The sequence below is a fragment of the Pseudopipra pipra genome, chromosome 5, assembly GCF_036250125.1.
Source record: "Pseudopipra pipra isolate bDixPip1 chromosome 5, bDixPip1.hap1, whole genome shotgun sequence".
Taxonomy (NCBI): domain Eukaryota; kingdom Metazoa; phylum Chordata; class Aves; order Passeriformes; family Pipridae; genus Pseudopipra; species Pseudopipra pipra.
The window spans coordinates 19,071,464-19,086,770 of record NC_087553.1 but is presented as its reverse complement, the minus strand read 5'-3'; the positions used below and the strand labels follow the sequence as shown (position 1 = coordinate 19,086,770).

The 15,307-nt window shown below is 41.3% G+C and overlaps 1 protein-coding gene across 6 annotated transcripts in view; it reads right to left on the bottom strand.

Moving 5' to 3' along the window:
- The window catches only part of TBXAS1 (thromboxane A synthase 1), a 264,202-nt gene that overhangs the window by 148,198 nt on the left and 100,697 nt on the right, over positions 1–15,307 (bottom strand). For 4 of the 6 annotated variants that reach the window (XM_064654786.1, XM_064654787.1, XM_064654788.1 and 1 more), the window contains one exon: positions 1,861–1,913. The exons of 1 other annotated variant lie outside the window; for it this stretch is intronic. In XM_064654786.1, coding sequence (XP_064510856.1) covers positions 1,861–1,913 — 53 coding nt within the window. Of the gene's footprint in view, positions 1–347; positions 448–1,860; positions 1,914–15,307 lie in introns of those variants that run through there. One more of the 6 variants, XM_064654792.1, reaches the window with a different exon arrangement.

The window sequence follows — 15,307 nt, the reverse complement described above, 5'->3', positions numbered from 1 at the left end:
TGCTGGGACTATAAAACATAAACACACCTACCATTTATTTGCCTATTTTAAAGGACCACAGAAAGAATCATACAGAAGACTTATGGGGAAAGAGAAGGAATTTTTTTAGCTGACAGGACTATGATAAATATCCCCTGACACATACCACACCTATTGAACAGCAGCTCACGAGTCAGGTTTTAAAACATCCTCCTTCAACTACACATAGACCTTACCTCAAACACAGCATTGTTTGCATCCAGCTTTGTTTTCCTGGGAGATATCAAGCAGCAGCATTTTTTTTCTCTGCCAGCCTCCTAGGTCCCTCACAAATTGAGTTTTCCATGCATGCAATAAATGAAGGATACCTGTGCTCAATCTGCTCACGCTTCCTTGCCTACAGAATCCAAAGAGGCAGAGCTGCCCTGGCTGACCACTACCACCATCATCCAGCTTTGCAGTCCATGCAAGTCTCACAGAGGTTTCATTCCCTAACAGCTGTGAGTAGATTGGAGAAATGAAACTTTCTATCTGCTCGCACACTGTAATTATACATCTCTTTCTCCAATAACACAGCCTCTGCCTGGCTGAGTGAGCAGACAGATGACTAAATAGCAACTTGTCTCAAATTCGGCTTAGGAAAAAAACAGGCATGATATTAATAAGGAGGGAAATATACTGAAGAATGAATGTCAGTGTTCTTACATTATTGTCATTTAAGGGCATCACACCAAAGGTCAGGGAGATAATATGCCTCAGTCATTTTCCATTTGTTACACAACATACAAATTGCCACAGCATTAATGAATATCTTTTCCCATTCCTGGCCAGCCAAGACACTGTATTATTTCCTCTTAGACAAGCACCTAACCCTTGCAACTCATTATTTCCATCACTTCTTGCAGCACTTTGTCCTTAGGGCTGAGCATAAATGCCACAAGGCGGCTGTGACTGGAGCATCAAATGCTTCGTATGCCTGAGTCTGACTTCTTTCTGCTAGAGCTTTTTTGCTGGAAGAGCATACAAAGCATATTGGTATCTTTTATGATCAAATATGTATACACACAAACATTCATACATGCTCTCTTACAAGTGTCTTAAAGCCCTTGCAGACCACGGGGGGGGGGAAAATGACATTTTCTGCACTTTGTGGATATTGCTTGATAGGTATATATTGAAGTAATAGTTATGCTACAAATACCAAATAACCACAGTAATAGAAGCTACCATGAAATAACTGCATTTCCACTTAAAATGATGACAACTGGAAAGTAGTTCTTGGAACAGAAATGACATTCACAGAAACGTGGAAGGGTTTCTATGAAGGGATATACTGCTTAAACCCTCTTTACTCCTAATAAACTGCTAAGATAGCAGAGCTGAGCTATATAGAGCTATAGAGAGAGGAATGCCTCATTTCTAATCTATGCTTCATTGTATTTTAAGTTGAGGAATTTTGCATAAATATAGATAGGAACAGCTGAACCAAATTCCTACTATTTCATAAACTAAATGAGGGTTTTTTTAAGATGACAAATTATTATTTCCACTGTTCACTGTAAGTATAAAGAATATGCAGATGAAAAGAGAATATTGAAGGCTGGTAGCTTTGTACAGTTCTGAAAAGGACTAAACTTTATGTGCATAATTAAAATAAGAAAGAGAAGAATGAAGTCCAACACCAAATGATGAACTAAAATAAGACAAGAGTACTTGCTGCATGTAATCAAACCACCTCCACCTCTGTCCCCCAGGCTGAAACACTGCACTCGGAATTTTAATGAACATCTTATCTTGGTATTTTCTCCTCTCCCACCCAACAAACTCAAACAGCAAGAGCCAGCCAGGAAAGAAGAAAGCTGATGGCACTGCTAAGCTTACCCACAAACAGGTCCATATTCCGTAATGAGTTTTGTGTGGTTTTCCCAAAAACCCTGGAGAAAAATAAAAATAACAAAGCAGTTTAGAACAGTACTTAACAGAGACTATTACTCAGTGTTGCTAACACTCACAAAGAGCTCTGAACCTCATCCAGGGGAACAATGGCATTAACTCATAGCCTCACCTTTCTCTCATTGTCCATATGTGCCATGCATAGAGTCCAGAAATTACGACTGAAAACGAAAAAAAATCCCAACCCAAAAAAATACCTGGAAAGCCATGAAACGTGTTTTCATCAAGGTTTTACACTCCAAAATCTGTTAGCGTTTCATGATTTATTCTTTTTTTATACTAGTTTTTTTCATTGGGGTCCTGACTCAATTTTTTTCAGATACGTGAATGGATGGAAAAACTGACAGAGAAATTAACAGAGAAATTAATATGTGACTTAATGCACAGAAGAGAAACACAGGGAATGTGGTGAGGTCATCTTGGTTTGGTTTTAGTCACATTACTTAAAAAAAACCACGCAAACCTGCAAAGTCGGAGTTTAGTACAAGGCAGTCACCTGAGACACTCTGCAGAACAGTAAGCAGATAAATTTTAAAACATTTTTGGAATATTTACTGCATTTCATTGTCATAATTGATGCAAATTGGTAGACATTTATCTAAATAAACCTGCCACTATACTAAATTGTTAGTGTCCTAAATGGATTCAAATTGATTAATCTAAAGGTGTGCAAAATACATCCCCAAAAGTGAACATAAAAAAAAATCTGTTTTAATGAAACTACAATATTTGAGAATCATGCTCCATTGTGTTTGTAACCCGTCTATGGAAAAGACAACACATTTAACTGCATTAATCTGCATTTCTTTCAATTCAAGGAAGTCTATCATGATCTATCTTCATTTCTAAGAGAAAATTTACTAATAAAGTAGAATACTTATGCCTCATGTTGAATCTTTCTTATTTTTTGCGACATACGGCAGGTATTAGCTCACACAATATGAAGTGCTGTAAGTACATCTACTGCTGACATAAATAAACAAGACCATGAAACGTGTGTACGCTTCAAGAGCATTTTACCACACTAAGCACAAGAAAATCTGGTAATCAGAAGTAGTTATCTGACCTTGGGTGCTAACTTATTGCTCAAATCAGTAAAGCACTTGCCATCACCTACAGTCCTCCTCTCGCAGAGCCCCTCAATTCTGTTTCATTCTTATAGTATGGTTGTGCTTTTTATTTTTTTTAACCCTGGACTTGCAATACTTTTATTCTGCAGGACAATACGTCCCCGGTTTAGAGGCAAGAACTTTAGGTTTTTCTTTAGCTACAAAAAGCACTGGATGATGTGTAAGAAAATACACTAAAGATAAAATTATGAAAGAGGTGAATTAGATGACTGCCTGAAGAGAATATGCATTGCCTGAAAAGAAAACATATTCTCACATGAAAAATTCTTTACTACTAAGCTAAGCAGAAAAGCCTCATCCATTAGCACACAGAAATGAAGGTGGACAAAGCCTTTGTAATACCACAAATACATACAGCTAACTCGAAAAGGCTTTTATCTGCAGACACCATGGGAGGGGAAAAGCTACATACACATTCACACCGACCTGCATTTTGCTATAGCGATATTTCAGCCGTTGCAGGACTTCAGCCTGCATTTGCCATGATTTCAGCATTACAAAGGTTGTCTACTGCCTTCCCCTGCTGATGCAACGGGAAATTCTGGGGCCAGATTCCCCCCAGCGCTATTCTCCAGGCGATCGTTTAAGGCTGAGTACAGCAGGCCCAGCTCATGGGCGCGCTCTGACCACTCTGCCTGGGAGAGCAGCTCCGACCTGCACAAACACAGCTGACATTTGCAGCCACGCTGAGGCACCAGCGTGACACAGGGCACCGCTCGAGGTCACCGGGCACAGTCAAACAAGGAGTGCAAAGCACCGCTGTATCACAACTGTATTGGTTGCTCAGGGCAGAGGGACTTCCAGGCCTGTGAGACGATGCCAAATCAGGTCTGTTCTCCAGCCCACTTTCCTCCCAGCCTGAGCCTTCAGTGAGGACACCCCACACCACAGCCTGAACCTTGCCTGCCAAACTGTGCTTTGGATTGCAAGCACGCACATAGGTATTGCACTTGCTGTACCCACCAGCTGCATTCCAGTGAGCCAGCAGGATATTAACATTTTCAAAAAGCCTAGGCTTTAAATGATTCAGTGAAAAAGCCTTCCAGAAAGTCAGCTTCTTGGAATAACTGCTCCTGGCTCACTACAGTAGAGGGGTCAGGCAGAACACATTTCAAATCAGGTCTGTTAACCAGTAACTGGTTTTTCACCTCCAGGACTCCTAAATGATTGCACTGGCTTAAAATTAACCACACTTAATATTTCTTCCCTAAAGTGAGAAGTACAAGCCTGCAAGGTGGGGGGAGAGAAGAAGTTGAAAAGTACCTAGGTAGAGACTGTGAGAAAGCATCCTCAGGAATAAGAAACGCCCTCATTCTCTACACTTCAGGATACTTTCTTATGTCCTGCACCACTGCACACACATACTCACCACTACCTGTCTCCACTGTTCACCCCCAGGGACCCCCTGCTATCCTAGCCCTCTTCACAGGCCTGGTAAGCCTTGGGCTGCCTGGGAAAGACAAGCACACGCAGAGCCCTGTGAGGCTGCAGTGCCCAGAGCATGGGAGAGGCAGAGAGTACATGAGCGCGCATCCCTTACAAGACAGGGCACACATTTCAGCTGGAGGAAGCTGGAGTCATACGAAGGTGCCTGTGTTTGCTTTTGATAGCCACGAGGAAGGCCAGTGAACCTGCAATGGACTCAGAACACAGTGAGGGGATCTACCACATCCACACAGTTCTGTCAGTTTTGCAGCATCATCCCTGAACACAGCTTCCAGCAGACAGGTACCCTGAAAACATCCTCCTCCTCCTCCTATGAGTCATGTTTGAAGCACAGCAAGCCTTGTAAGTGCTTTTGGTAACTTATTTACACTGGCTGAGGTTGGTCTGCTTAAAGGTTCATTATTGCAAGCTTGTGCAGGTTTATAATTGCAATTGCACTTGGTATATATTGTATAACTAAGCACCTGCTCATCACCAGCAGCTGTTTTACAAGAAAATGGAGGTAGAGATCACCTCTCTTTGGCTGAAGATCAACCAGTGGATAAATATGAGAGGAAGCAAACTCAGAAATGGTACCTTCTAACTTGTACCCAGTGGCTTTAACAGTCCTAAGACAGGAGTTATAACAAAGCAATATGGCTTTTAGGCAGGCAAAAATCAAGGAAAAACGGAAACACGTATTCTGATTTTTTAAGAAGACAGAAGGAAACTGAAAAGCAAAACAACACACAGTGTCATGAGATGATATCATGTGCATCAGGAGGAACTGTAGCGCATTACACAGTCACTCATAACAATTAAAAGCATAGTCGCTAATGCGCTCCAAGTCCAAAAAGTCACTTAGCTTTTTCTTTGTTTGGAAGCTGCAGAATATGAATTGTTATCAACAACAATTCAGAAAAGGGGCAGGCCAGGGGGGACGTGTTGCAGGTGGCCCATACAGTGAGGTACCAACCTGATGACAGTTCATTATCAAACGAAATAATGCAGGAGTATGAAAAGCTTCTTTCCCTCCAGAAAGCATATTTTACAGCATCTGGTATACCATGGAAACAGCAGCTCAAGTGGGGGGACTGCTGCACACCCAGAAGGCTTCTTTGTTTACGTGGCTGGCAGTTGCCTCCCTGCAGGGAATTTGCATTCTTCCCTTCCTCTGAGCATGTATCATCAGCTGCATCTGTGGGTAGAACCACTCACAAGGCCAAGTCCTGCCCTCAGATACAGGTATAATCCCTATGGAAGACAACAAGATTTGGGTCTGCATCAGCCAGAGCAAAGTCTGGGCATTGCCAACCATCTGTCTTGAGACATCATATGCTGAAGCTTCAGCTTGAGCAGCATACATGAAAGGGCTTCAATTGCTCAAGTATCCCCTTTCCTTTTCTTAAATAGACTCTGCCACTCCAAGACAGATACTTCAGCAAATTCCTCCTCATTGCATATTCACCTTGCTAGTTCCTCACAGCAAGGAAAAAATCTGCAGCAATGTCATCTTCTCTCCTTGCTGAAAATGGGTTTAGGCACTAAGCCAAAGTTTTCAGAAAGAGGCAGTATTTCAGAGTAGCAATGTGTTTTGATTTTTGGGGTGTTTAACATGAGGCATGGTCAAACTATTCCTATTAGTTGCTCAATACCTGCAGATCTCCTGGTTGCAACTGGGAATTGATTCAGATTGAGTGGAGGATGCTTTGAACATTTCAGCGTGTTGCAGCTGGAAAACAAATCATGTGGTTTATGAATTTAGCTATAGTCCTTAAGGGTCACTAGACAAAATGGTTTGAAGAGGGCCACAAAACTGGGATCCAGCAGATGCAGGTTCCTGACAGTAACTCAAAATTTGGACTCCAAAAAAGGGTCCTGGAGAATGCAATGATGGTAGCCCTTGAATTTTGTAGCATACTGAATGCCACAACAGCTACTGAGCTCTGTGGAGGTGGATGTGATGAGCCCATCAAAATTCACTGCAAGTGGGAAACATTACCCATGAAAGAACAGCTAAGGGAAAAGGCTTCTTTTGTTGCCCCTTTCTGAAAAGTATCACATATTACCTGATGTCAGTCACTTGTCAGGACACCTGGGATTCAAACTTGTGGCTCAGAAGCCAAAGATGCCACATTCCACAACTAGTCCTATATATGCTCCGCCCTCACCACCCTATAGTCAGATGTGATGTTCTGTTTCGTGATATTAATAACCACAGTAGCATTGTTTGATTGCACATCTCATATCAAAAGATTTAAAAATCTATACAAGTATTTATGGTATAAAATGGCAATGAATGACATTTATGGATCAGCTTTTTAGTATTCAATGGGCTTTATATATCTTTTTTTCTTTAGACCACCTGAAAAAAACCCAATTGCTAATAACCTAGTACCCAAAGGGATTTTTTTTAACACAAGCTAACATTTAATTAAAGCAACTTTGTATCAGTCTGCAGCTCACTCTGAAGGAATGACCCCAGACTGTACATCATCTCCAGTAATAATCCTACTGAAAACACTAGGATGCCAGCAGACAAGAGGAAGAAAACAGCATGAACTTCTAACCAGCCTGATTCTGAGCTATGTACATAGTTTGTTTCCTTTGATCATTACCATTAATGGTTGCCCTCTGTGTGTAATTTGGTTTAATTTATGTGTATGTCATTTCAGATTTTAAAAAACACATATAGCCCTTCTAAATTTATTAAAAGCAGCCTTCGTACCCTTAATAGTTATTAAGAGAGGTTAGTGTTATGTAATTAAGTTAATCCTCATCTGTAAAGGCTAATTAACTAAACACTAATTGAATCTGCATATGAAAATGTGGACAATGTGTTCTCATTACACAATTAAAAAAAATTACCTGAACTACATACCAAACAAATTGTAAATTTCTTTCCTTCTACCTTTTCAGGTCTTTAATAGAAACTAAGTGGGCAGGTTTATTTCTGTGTGCTGTATCAGTTCCTGCTGTCCGTAACAAAGAGATGTTGTCTCACTGTTCAGAGAAACGGCTCGAGTCCTTCCCTGGAAGATGGTTATTTCCCCTTTTGCACAAGCTCTTCCTTTCTCTCTGCCCTGACCCTACGCTTTTCATTGCTCTCTTCTCCTTCTGCCATCTGTCACCTGCCCCAGTCAGAGAGGCCAAAGGCTCTTGGGTTCAAGTCATATCACACAAAGGATAAGAAAGCATCCAGATATCACCTCAATCAATAGTATCACCCAAAAGGATCAGATGGCACAATACAACTCAGTCATGCTGATTCAGCACCCCAAAGCCTGCATGCAGCCAGCTTAAAGCCACCTTGGCAGCTTTGGCCCCCAAAGACCACTCGCCAGTGAAGTCCTCATCTCAATCTCCTCTGCCTGAGTGTGACTGCATTACAAAAGTAAGACATATTTTGGACCCTTTGCAGCCTTTTCTTGATACATTTACATTTTATAACAGTCAGATTTCCAAGAGGGAATTAAGTAAAGCACAGCATCCTTTCTGGTATTTGCTGTTTCTCCCCATTAACCAGGTTAATGGCTGATTCTAATAGGCTGGTAACTGAAGAGTTGGAGGGAGGGGAAGCCAAGCAAGTAAATACACAATTGCAAGCCTGACCTCAATAGCGTGCAAGATTTCTCAGTGCGTGGAACACACACAGTCCTCAAATTTTCCTCACAAACTCCACCGTATGTTTTTAACATCCAAGTCATAAGCACCTGCACTGCCTAAGTGGCATGGTTGGATGGAACAGCTCCAGCCAGTCAACAGTCCCTCAGGCACCACACCTGGCCCACTGGTACCAACGTGGCACCCTGCTTCGCAGCAGATAACTTAAAGAGGATCACAGGAATGGGAAATGGGATACACTGCTTGCTATCTCTCCTTGGTAATATATTTTCTAGGTGAGGGAACAACAGAAGATGTACATAGATTTCAGTAATGCATTTGGTCTGGTGGCTGGCAAACAATCATACTCGAAAGGATGAAAATCAGAATTAAAAATGAAAGGCAGTAAACACTGAAGGTGTAGGGAAATGGGTATGGACTGAGTAGAAAGAAAAGGTACAGGCAGGAAAGGAGGAAACCCATAGTTTTCTCAAGGGTCAGTCCTGGGACAAACCTTGTTCAATTTTTGGAGAACTGAGTTTGGCACGAAAGGTAGTCAGGCTTCAGTGAAGTACACGGTCCTGGGTTGTAAAGACAGATCCTCTCCTCAGCAGGCAGAGAGACTGAGATTGTCAAATCAGAAGAACTGGACAACATAAAGAACCTGAACAACTGCAATAGAGGAGAGTTTTTAGTTGAAAGCAAAGCTTCATGCCCTTAGAGAGACTATGTTAACACCAAGAATTTCTGCAGCAGTAGATGATTGTTTGAAAATAACAGAGAAGGGAAAAACTTGGATGGACACTAACCACAGGATAAAGATGAACAAGTATGATGGAAACTAAGATGCAGAATATCTGGGATACACTTTCTCTGGAATGCTGCATGTAAATCTGATGAGCCACGTTCAAAAGGAATGAATTAAAAATGGAACAAGTGGAGAAAAGGGTTACAAGGATCCTCAGGGAACAGAAGGCCTGTCTTACAAGTCATAATTAGGAGAGTTCATTTTAGCTAACCAAAGGTTCATTTTAGCAGACCAAAGGGAGGAGACATGCTTGCTGTCTATAACTGTACCGGGAGTAATCACCAGGGAGAGAAAAATATCTATTTAATATAAAGGCCTACATTACTAAAAGATCAAAGAAGTATAAACTGGCTGTGGATAAATGTTGCTAGAAATTAGATGGACATTATTGATTATCACAGTAGTAAGATTTTAGAACACCCTTCTAGTCAGAATACTGGGGACAAGATCCTCAAGAAGGGTTTTGTGGCACAGAAGACAAGATGTGGATACTTAGAAAAAATGAACTATAGTATGAATAACCCACAGCCCATCTCCCCTAGCCCCGCAAGGTGATATGCAATCACTTCTGGAATAAGAGGGACTCTTCTCGTGGAAATTATTTACTGCACTTCCTATGTGCACGCTGCATTCACACTTCTAATTGATTCAACTTAATTTTACAACTCATTCTTATATAAATATGGTCTCATACATTATTTTGGCACAATGAGATTCTCACTTTCTTTTTGTCTTTCTCCTGTTTTCAATCTTATTTCACTTCGCAAACTTCATTTCCACAACATCTCTGAGATGGTAAACGCCCACCTGTCACAGGTGGGGAGTTGGAAGCACACAAGATTCAGCAATTTGCCAAATGCCAACAAGAAGTCAATGGTAGAGCCAGAAACAAGCTGAAGTTTCACAGTCCTCCTCCTTGGTAGCTTACAAAACTGTTCTTTCTCTGCCATGGAAACGCAAGACAATATATGAGAAAGGAAAGGAATATCAACAAAGTTGATCTATTTTTGAGCTTTTGGACATATCACATGCCTGAGGCTTTGAAGGAAGGCAAGAGTAAAAGAACCCTACATACATGGTTGACTCTAAAATGCTTTAAATAGAGGGAGGTTTCTTCCTCACCCAGTTATTAGCTTGAGATTCAATTACTCTTATCATAGTATGCATAGCTACAAATGTAATTAGTCATAAAATTATCCAGACCCTCAAATTATTCCAGCTGCTGTATTCGACTCCCTGATTCTTGCAACGATGAATTCTTCAGTCTGATTACACTGGCTAGAATAATATTTCTTTTTATCTATTTGAAAGTTACCTGCTGTTAGCTTAGACCTTGTTTATATCTGCTATAGAGATATAATTGCAAACTTACTATTTTTATTAGAACTATTGTCTAGATAACACTCCTGCTAGGCCTTTATTTTACTTCATAGTAAATGTCACAGAAGACATCTATTCAGGCTTCTAGGAACCTTTATCAAAAACAGAAAACATGTCATTATGAAGATGTACAAATAGAAATACAATTTGTTCAATGTGTGTTCATGAAAGGCTCCATATGAGGTCTTACAGACTCACTGCAGTTTCTGATCCTACTATAAACATATATTTAAAATAAGAAACTAGAAAAAAAATATAAAGGAATGATGGATTTATTTTTTTACTAGAGTATGTAATTTCCACTAAATATTTTCTGAATTGTCTTCTTTCCAAACTGAGTGTAATTCTCTCCTACACAATCTCTACTTATATGTAATTCTGCTAGATCCTAACCACCTTTGCTGCCTTTCTTAATATTTCTACATCGTCAATTACAACAACAAAGCAGAGGATCACAGCACTTTCTATAGGAGGAAATTCACTGTGCAATAGAAGACCTTTGCAATGTGGATTTTCACTGTGAGCCCAGTGTGTCTCAGATGGATTAGCATAAGCATTCAGCACATTTTACTAATGGTGAATGAATTTATGAGTTTTCTCTGCTGGCCTCCCGTAAGAGAAGCAAAACAGTAATTGCATAATTTAAAGAAATGGAAACAACTTCTTGTAGGACAGACAGACATGCTAGATAAATCAAAGGAAAACAAATATTTGGGGAACACTGTTTTAGGGGGCAACAAATTGGTATTTGGAGAAATGAAAGTTGATTTCTTTCCCAAGAAAAGAAGACAGGGACTCTTCCCTTCGAAGAATTTTCCCACTTCAGAAGAGCATCCCCTTCATTTTCAGACCCATCAACAGCAGATTCCTTCAGACTATGAAAATGTAATTTTAAAGGATAAAATATATTAACTGAACCCATTGTGCAACAATCTGTCTTGGGTGCCACAGAGCGTAAACAGACTTTGAAATACATATTGGAAACATTACATGTCCACGTGAAAATCTTGTATTTTCACCTACAGAATTAGTATGACAGTGGTTAAGCTTTCTTTTCTGATGCAAACTCTGGGCCATCTCGTACTGCTTAACTCATTAGTGCCTAATTAGTTACTATTTAGACAGGTGGGTTTCAAGAAAACCTCATCTTTGGGAATCAAAATTACTCAGTCAGTGGGTGATAATATCTTGGCCTCCTCAGAGACACTGCCCTTGTGTAGTGCTAGGGGTCTTTGCCATTGTTTATGAACTGATTAAAAAATCAATGCCACCTAATTCTGTGACCAATGAGTTTGAAACTATGAAACATACGTCTGGAAAAACTAAAGATTATCACAAATTCCAACTGTGTTCAGCTCCCAAATTTTGATCTTTTATTGTGATGAAACTAAGACACAAAACAGTGCCCAAACCCAAGCACTAGAGTGCTGCATCAAGCAAAGAGACCTGGAAAAAGCATTACATGTGACAGACATTAATCATGCCACATAATGCATTACTGAAAGATACTAGGACTATTTCTGTATTTTAACATAGCTGGACAAGCCCAGGCTTCCTCTTGTCTAATTCCCACCTTGTATGGATGCAGCTCTCAAGCATGAAAAGAGAAAAATGTCCCTATAGATTGTACTGGCCTCTGATGCAGAACAGAGCTTGCTGCTATCTGCAGCATGGACAGGCCAGGCATAGGCATGACAGCTCCCTTTTTGCTACCATCTATCACATGGCACCTCTGTAAAAGCCACAAGGTTAAGGGCAGGCACGTCTGCTTGACACACACAAGCCTTGAGGTGAGCCCATACATTTGGCAGGGCATGAGGGGGCACGAGTATGCAGAGTGACAAGCATCTTGACCCTAGCCATGGGAACAAACACTCGGTGTGTTTCATCCTGGTCACAGACTGACAGGCCACTAGGTAGGACAGGCCTATCCTAGACCACTATGGACAGAGATGTGCTGTAAGATCTTGTGCAGAATAGAATAGTTTTATTCCTTCAGGAATAAGACAAGCTGCAGCCCCTATAGCCACATTACACCAGGACGTTGACTTTTCAGCTATCTTAAAATAATTATTCCAACAAAATCTCCCTGTTTTCATAAGGTAAGTTACTCTTCATGTTCTGTCCTGAAGCCAAACACTGTTTAAGACCCAAGCCACCCATACTGTAGCTGGTAGCATCTGAGCATGGAAAACAGAAACACTAGAAGCCAAATCAGGCCTCTCTGGATCAAGGGATTAAGAAAAGGCAGAGAGAAACACAGTGCCAACCCCTGCGTGGGCTGGAGAGAAGACTGCAGAGAGCAGTAGGAGCTGAGATAGCACAAGGAAACTAAACAGGAGGCTGCAGTGAAATGAGAATTTGAAGCAGCTCTAGGAATCAGCAAGGCCACTGGCCAGCACCTAAGGCAAGCACAGGGGGTGCCAAGCAGAAGCACAGTCACAGTTTCAACTGTGACGATTTCATAAACCAAAGAGCTCAGGTTTGGAGATGGGGATTGAATTGGCTCATATCAGCCATTCATTTCTGTTTCTAGATCATCACTCAGGGCTGGATTCTGCAGCAGCATCAGAAAAAAAAACACCTTGTCAAACCATCTGGGTCTTTTTTTTTTTTAATGAATCTGCACATCTGCAAATATCAGATATTTTCCAGAGGAACCAATGCATTTAGCTGCCCTTTCATAACTGAATTCATCTGCACTCAGAAAAGGAGAGAGGGGCTTGGCATCCTCATTCAGTACAGCAGTTATGCAGGACTAGATGCTTTGGCACAAGGCACAAAGTTAAGAGCAACCACCGCTCCTCCCTCTCCCTGTGAATTAACCACATCTCAAGGGGACTGGGCCACTGGCAGAAAGTAACCACTGCCAGGGACATAAAACAATTCTTCCATCACATCGTCCCCATAAAGCAACCACCTGGAGGGACTTTAGAGGAAAATAGCACAATCAAGCTCCTGATGAAGACATCATCTCAGACGGAACACTGTCAGCACTCTTGCACTCTACTGCTTTTCTTGTGTATGCAATATACCTATACTCTACAGAGGGTAGAGGGTTTGCACATTCCCAGCTCCAAGAGAGTCACATATTGTAGGCAGTGGTTCCAAAGCAGGGGCTTTCTCCTGGAGGTCTTCAAAGAAAAGGAGACTCCTGTCTGGTAAACAATAAGAAATCAAATTATGGGACATTTAAAGGACGAATTCTCTCCAGAAGTAAGAATTAAAATAAAATGATGCACAGTTAGAAGAGGTGCTAAAAGTTTAACCTATCTGACATCAATGTTTGTCCCACAGAAAAAGGGCAGGAGGAGTGACCATCAGATAATGTGGCATCCACCCATGCCCTTGGAAGTAATGGGGCATTCCACCATACCACTGGGAACAGCACGGGCCACCCTGTGAAAGCCATGGAGAATCTTCCGTCAGTGCAAGATTTGGCAGCAGTGTACTCTCTCTGTTGACTGATCTCTAAACCCAGCCCTTGGTCACCAGGGACATCGGGAAATACTGGCATGACCAGAAGGTGAATGGACTCCAGAGCTACATGCCAGGTCCCAAGAGCTTTCATAGACACAGGACATTTTAGGGTCTGCTTAAACTTCATGGATTAAACTGGGGTTCTTTTCACCACTTGTGCTGGCTTTGACTGGGGTAGAGTTAGTTTTCTTCACAGTGGCTACTACTAACAGTGGCTGTGTTTTGGATTTGTGCTGAACACAGGGGTAATAATATAGAGATGTTTTTGTTATTGGTGAGCAGCACTTACACAGAGCCAAGGCCTCTTCTGTTTTTCACACTGCCATGCTGGCAAGAAGTTGGGGATGCATGGGAGGTTGGGAGGAGACACAGCCAAGACAGGTGATACAAACTGACCAAAGGGATATTTCATACCATATGACATCATGGTCAGTATATAAAGAGCAAGGAAGGAGGAGGAAGGTGGGAACATTTGGAGCAATGGTGTTTATCTTCCCAAGTACCTGTTATGCGCAATGGGGTCCCACTTTCCTGGGGATGTCTGAGCACCTGTCTGCCCATGGGAAGCAATGAATTAATTCCTTGTTTTCCTTTGCTTGTGTGTGAGGCTTTTGCTTTCTCTTTTAAACCACCTTTATCTCACCATTTGAGTTTTCAAGCTTTTATCCTTCTGATTCTCTCCCTTATCCTGCTGGTGGGGGAGTGAGTGAGCAGCTGCGTGGGGCCTGGTTGCTGGCTGGGGTTAAACCACACCACGACTCTAAAAACTTGGCTTCTTCGACATAGATTTGGGTCAATGCCTCTTTTTAACTCAGGATAAAAATTACAGGGTTGATGTGGAAGTAATGTAAGAGCAAGACCCAGATGAAGAGTGTATATATCTAGTCCTCTGACTCTCCTGCCAAAATTTCAAGTTAAAAATGTTATACATACACCTCCCTAGTTATATGTAAGAAAATATCTCTGTATATTCAAAACAGCCTCAGGTTATTATTTATATGACAATGTAGGATGACAAGAGAATCAGGTCCCCCAAAATACAGTCAAATACCTCAGCTCCTGTGGAACAAGTCATTCCTAGAGGACGATAGATTAAATTTGATTAAAAGAACGGATATGAAGCACTGTCTTTAGAGCAGGGCTCCTCTCTCCCACAAATCCTTAACACAGTAGCTGGACATCCAGTTTTGTTACATGCCAAAATATTTGTGCCTTGTAAAGAAAGAGGCAGGAGAAGGAATGTTAATGACCTCTTTTTACAGTAGCCAGTTGTCAGAGGAGGTGGGAGAAAACAACCCACATGGAAAACAATTGCCAATTTGTGGTCTTGACCATTTAAAAATGGATCCCAAAATAGTCTGCTGAATTGTTTCACCCGGAGCAAAATTACCCATGAATACATATGCATGCACACAAAAACAACATCTCTTGACGCAGTGCTGATGGTGACTGCAGTCAAGGAAGAAGCGTTATTGCATTCCACATTGTGAAAAGACCACAATGCAGTAATTATTCTGAAAGGTTTTCACAAAGCACAATTATTAAGCTA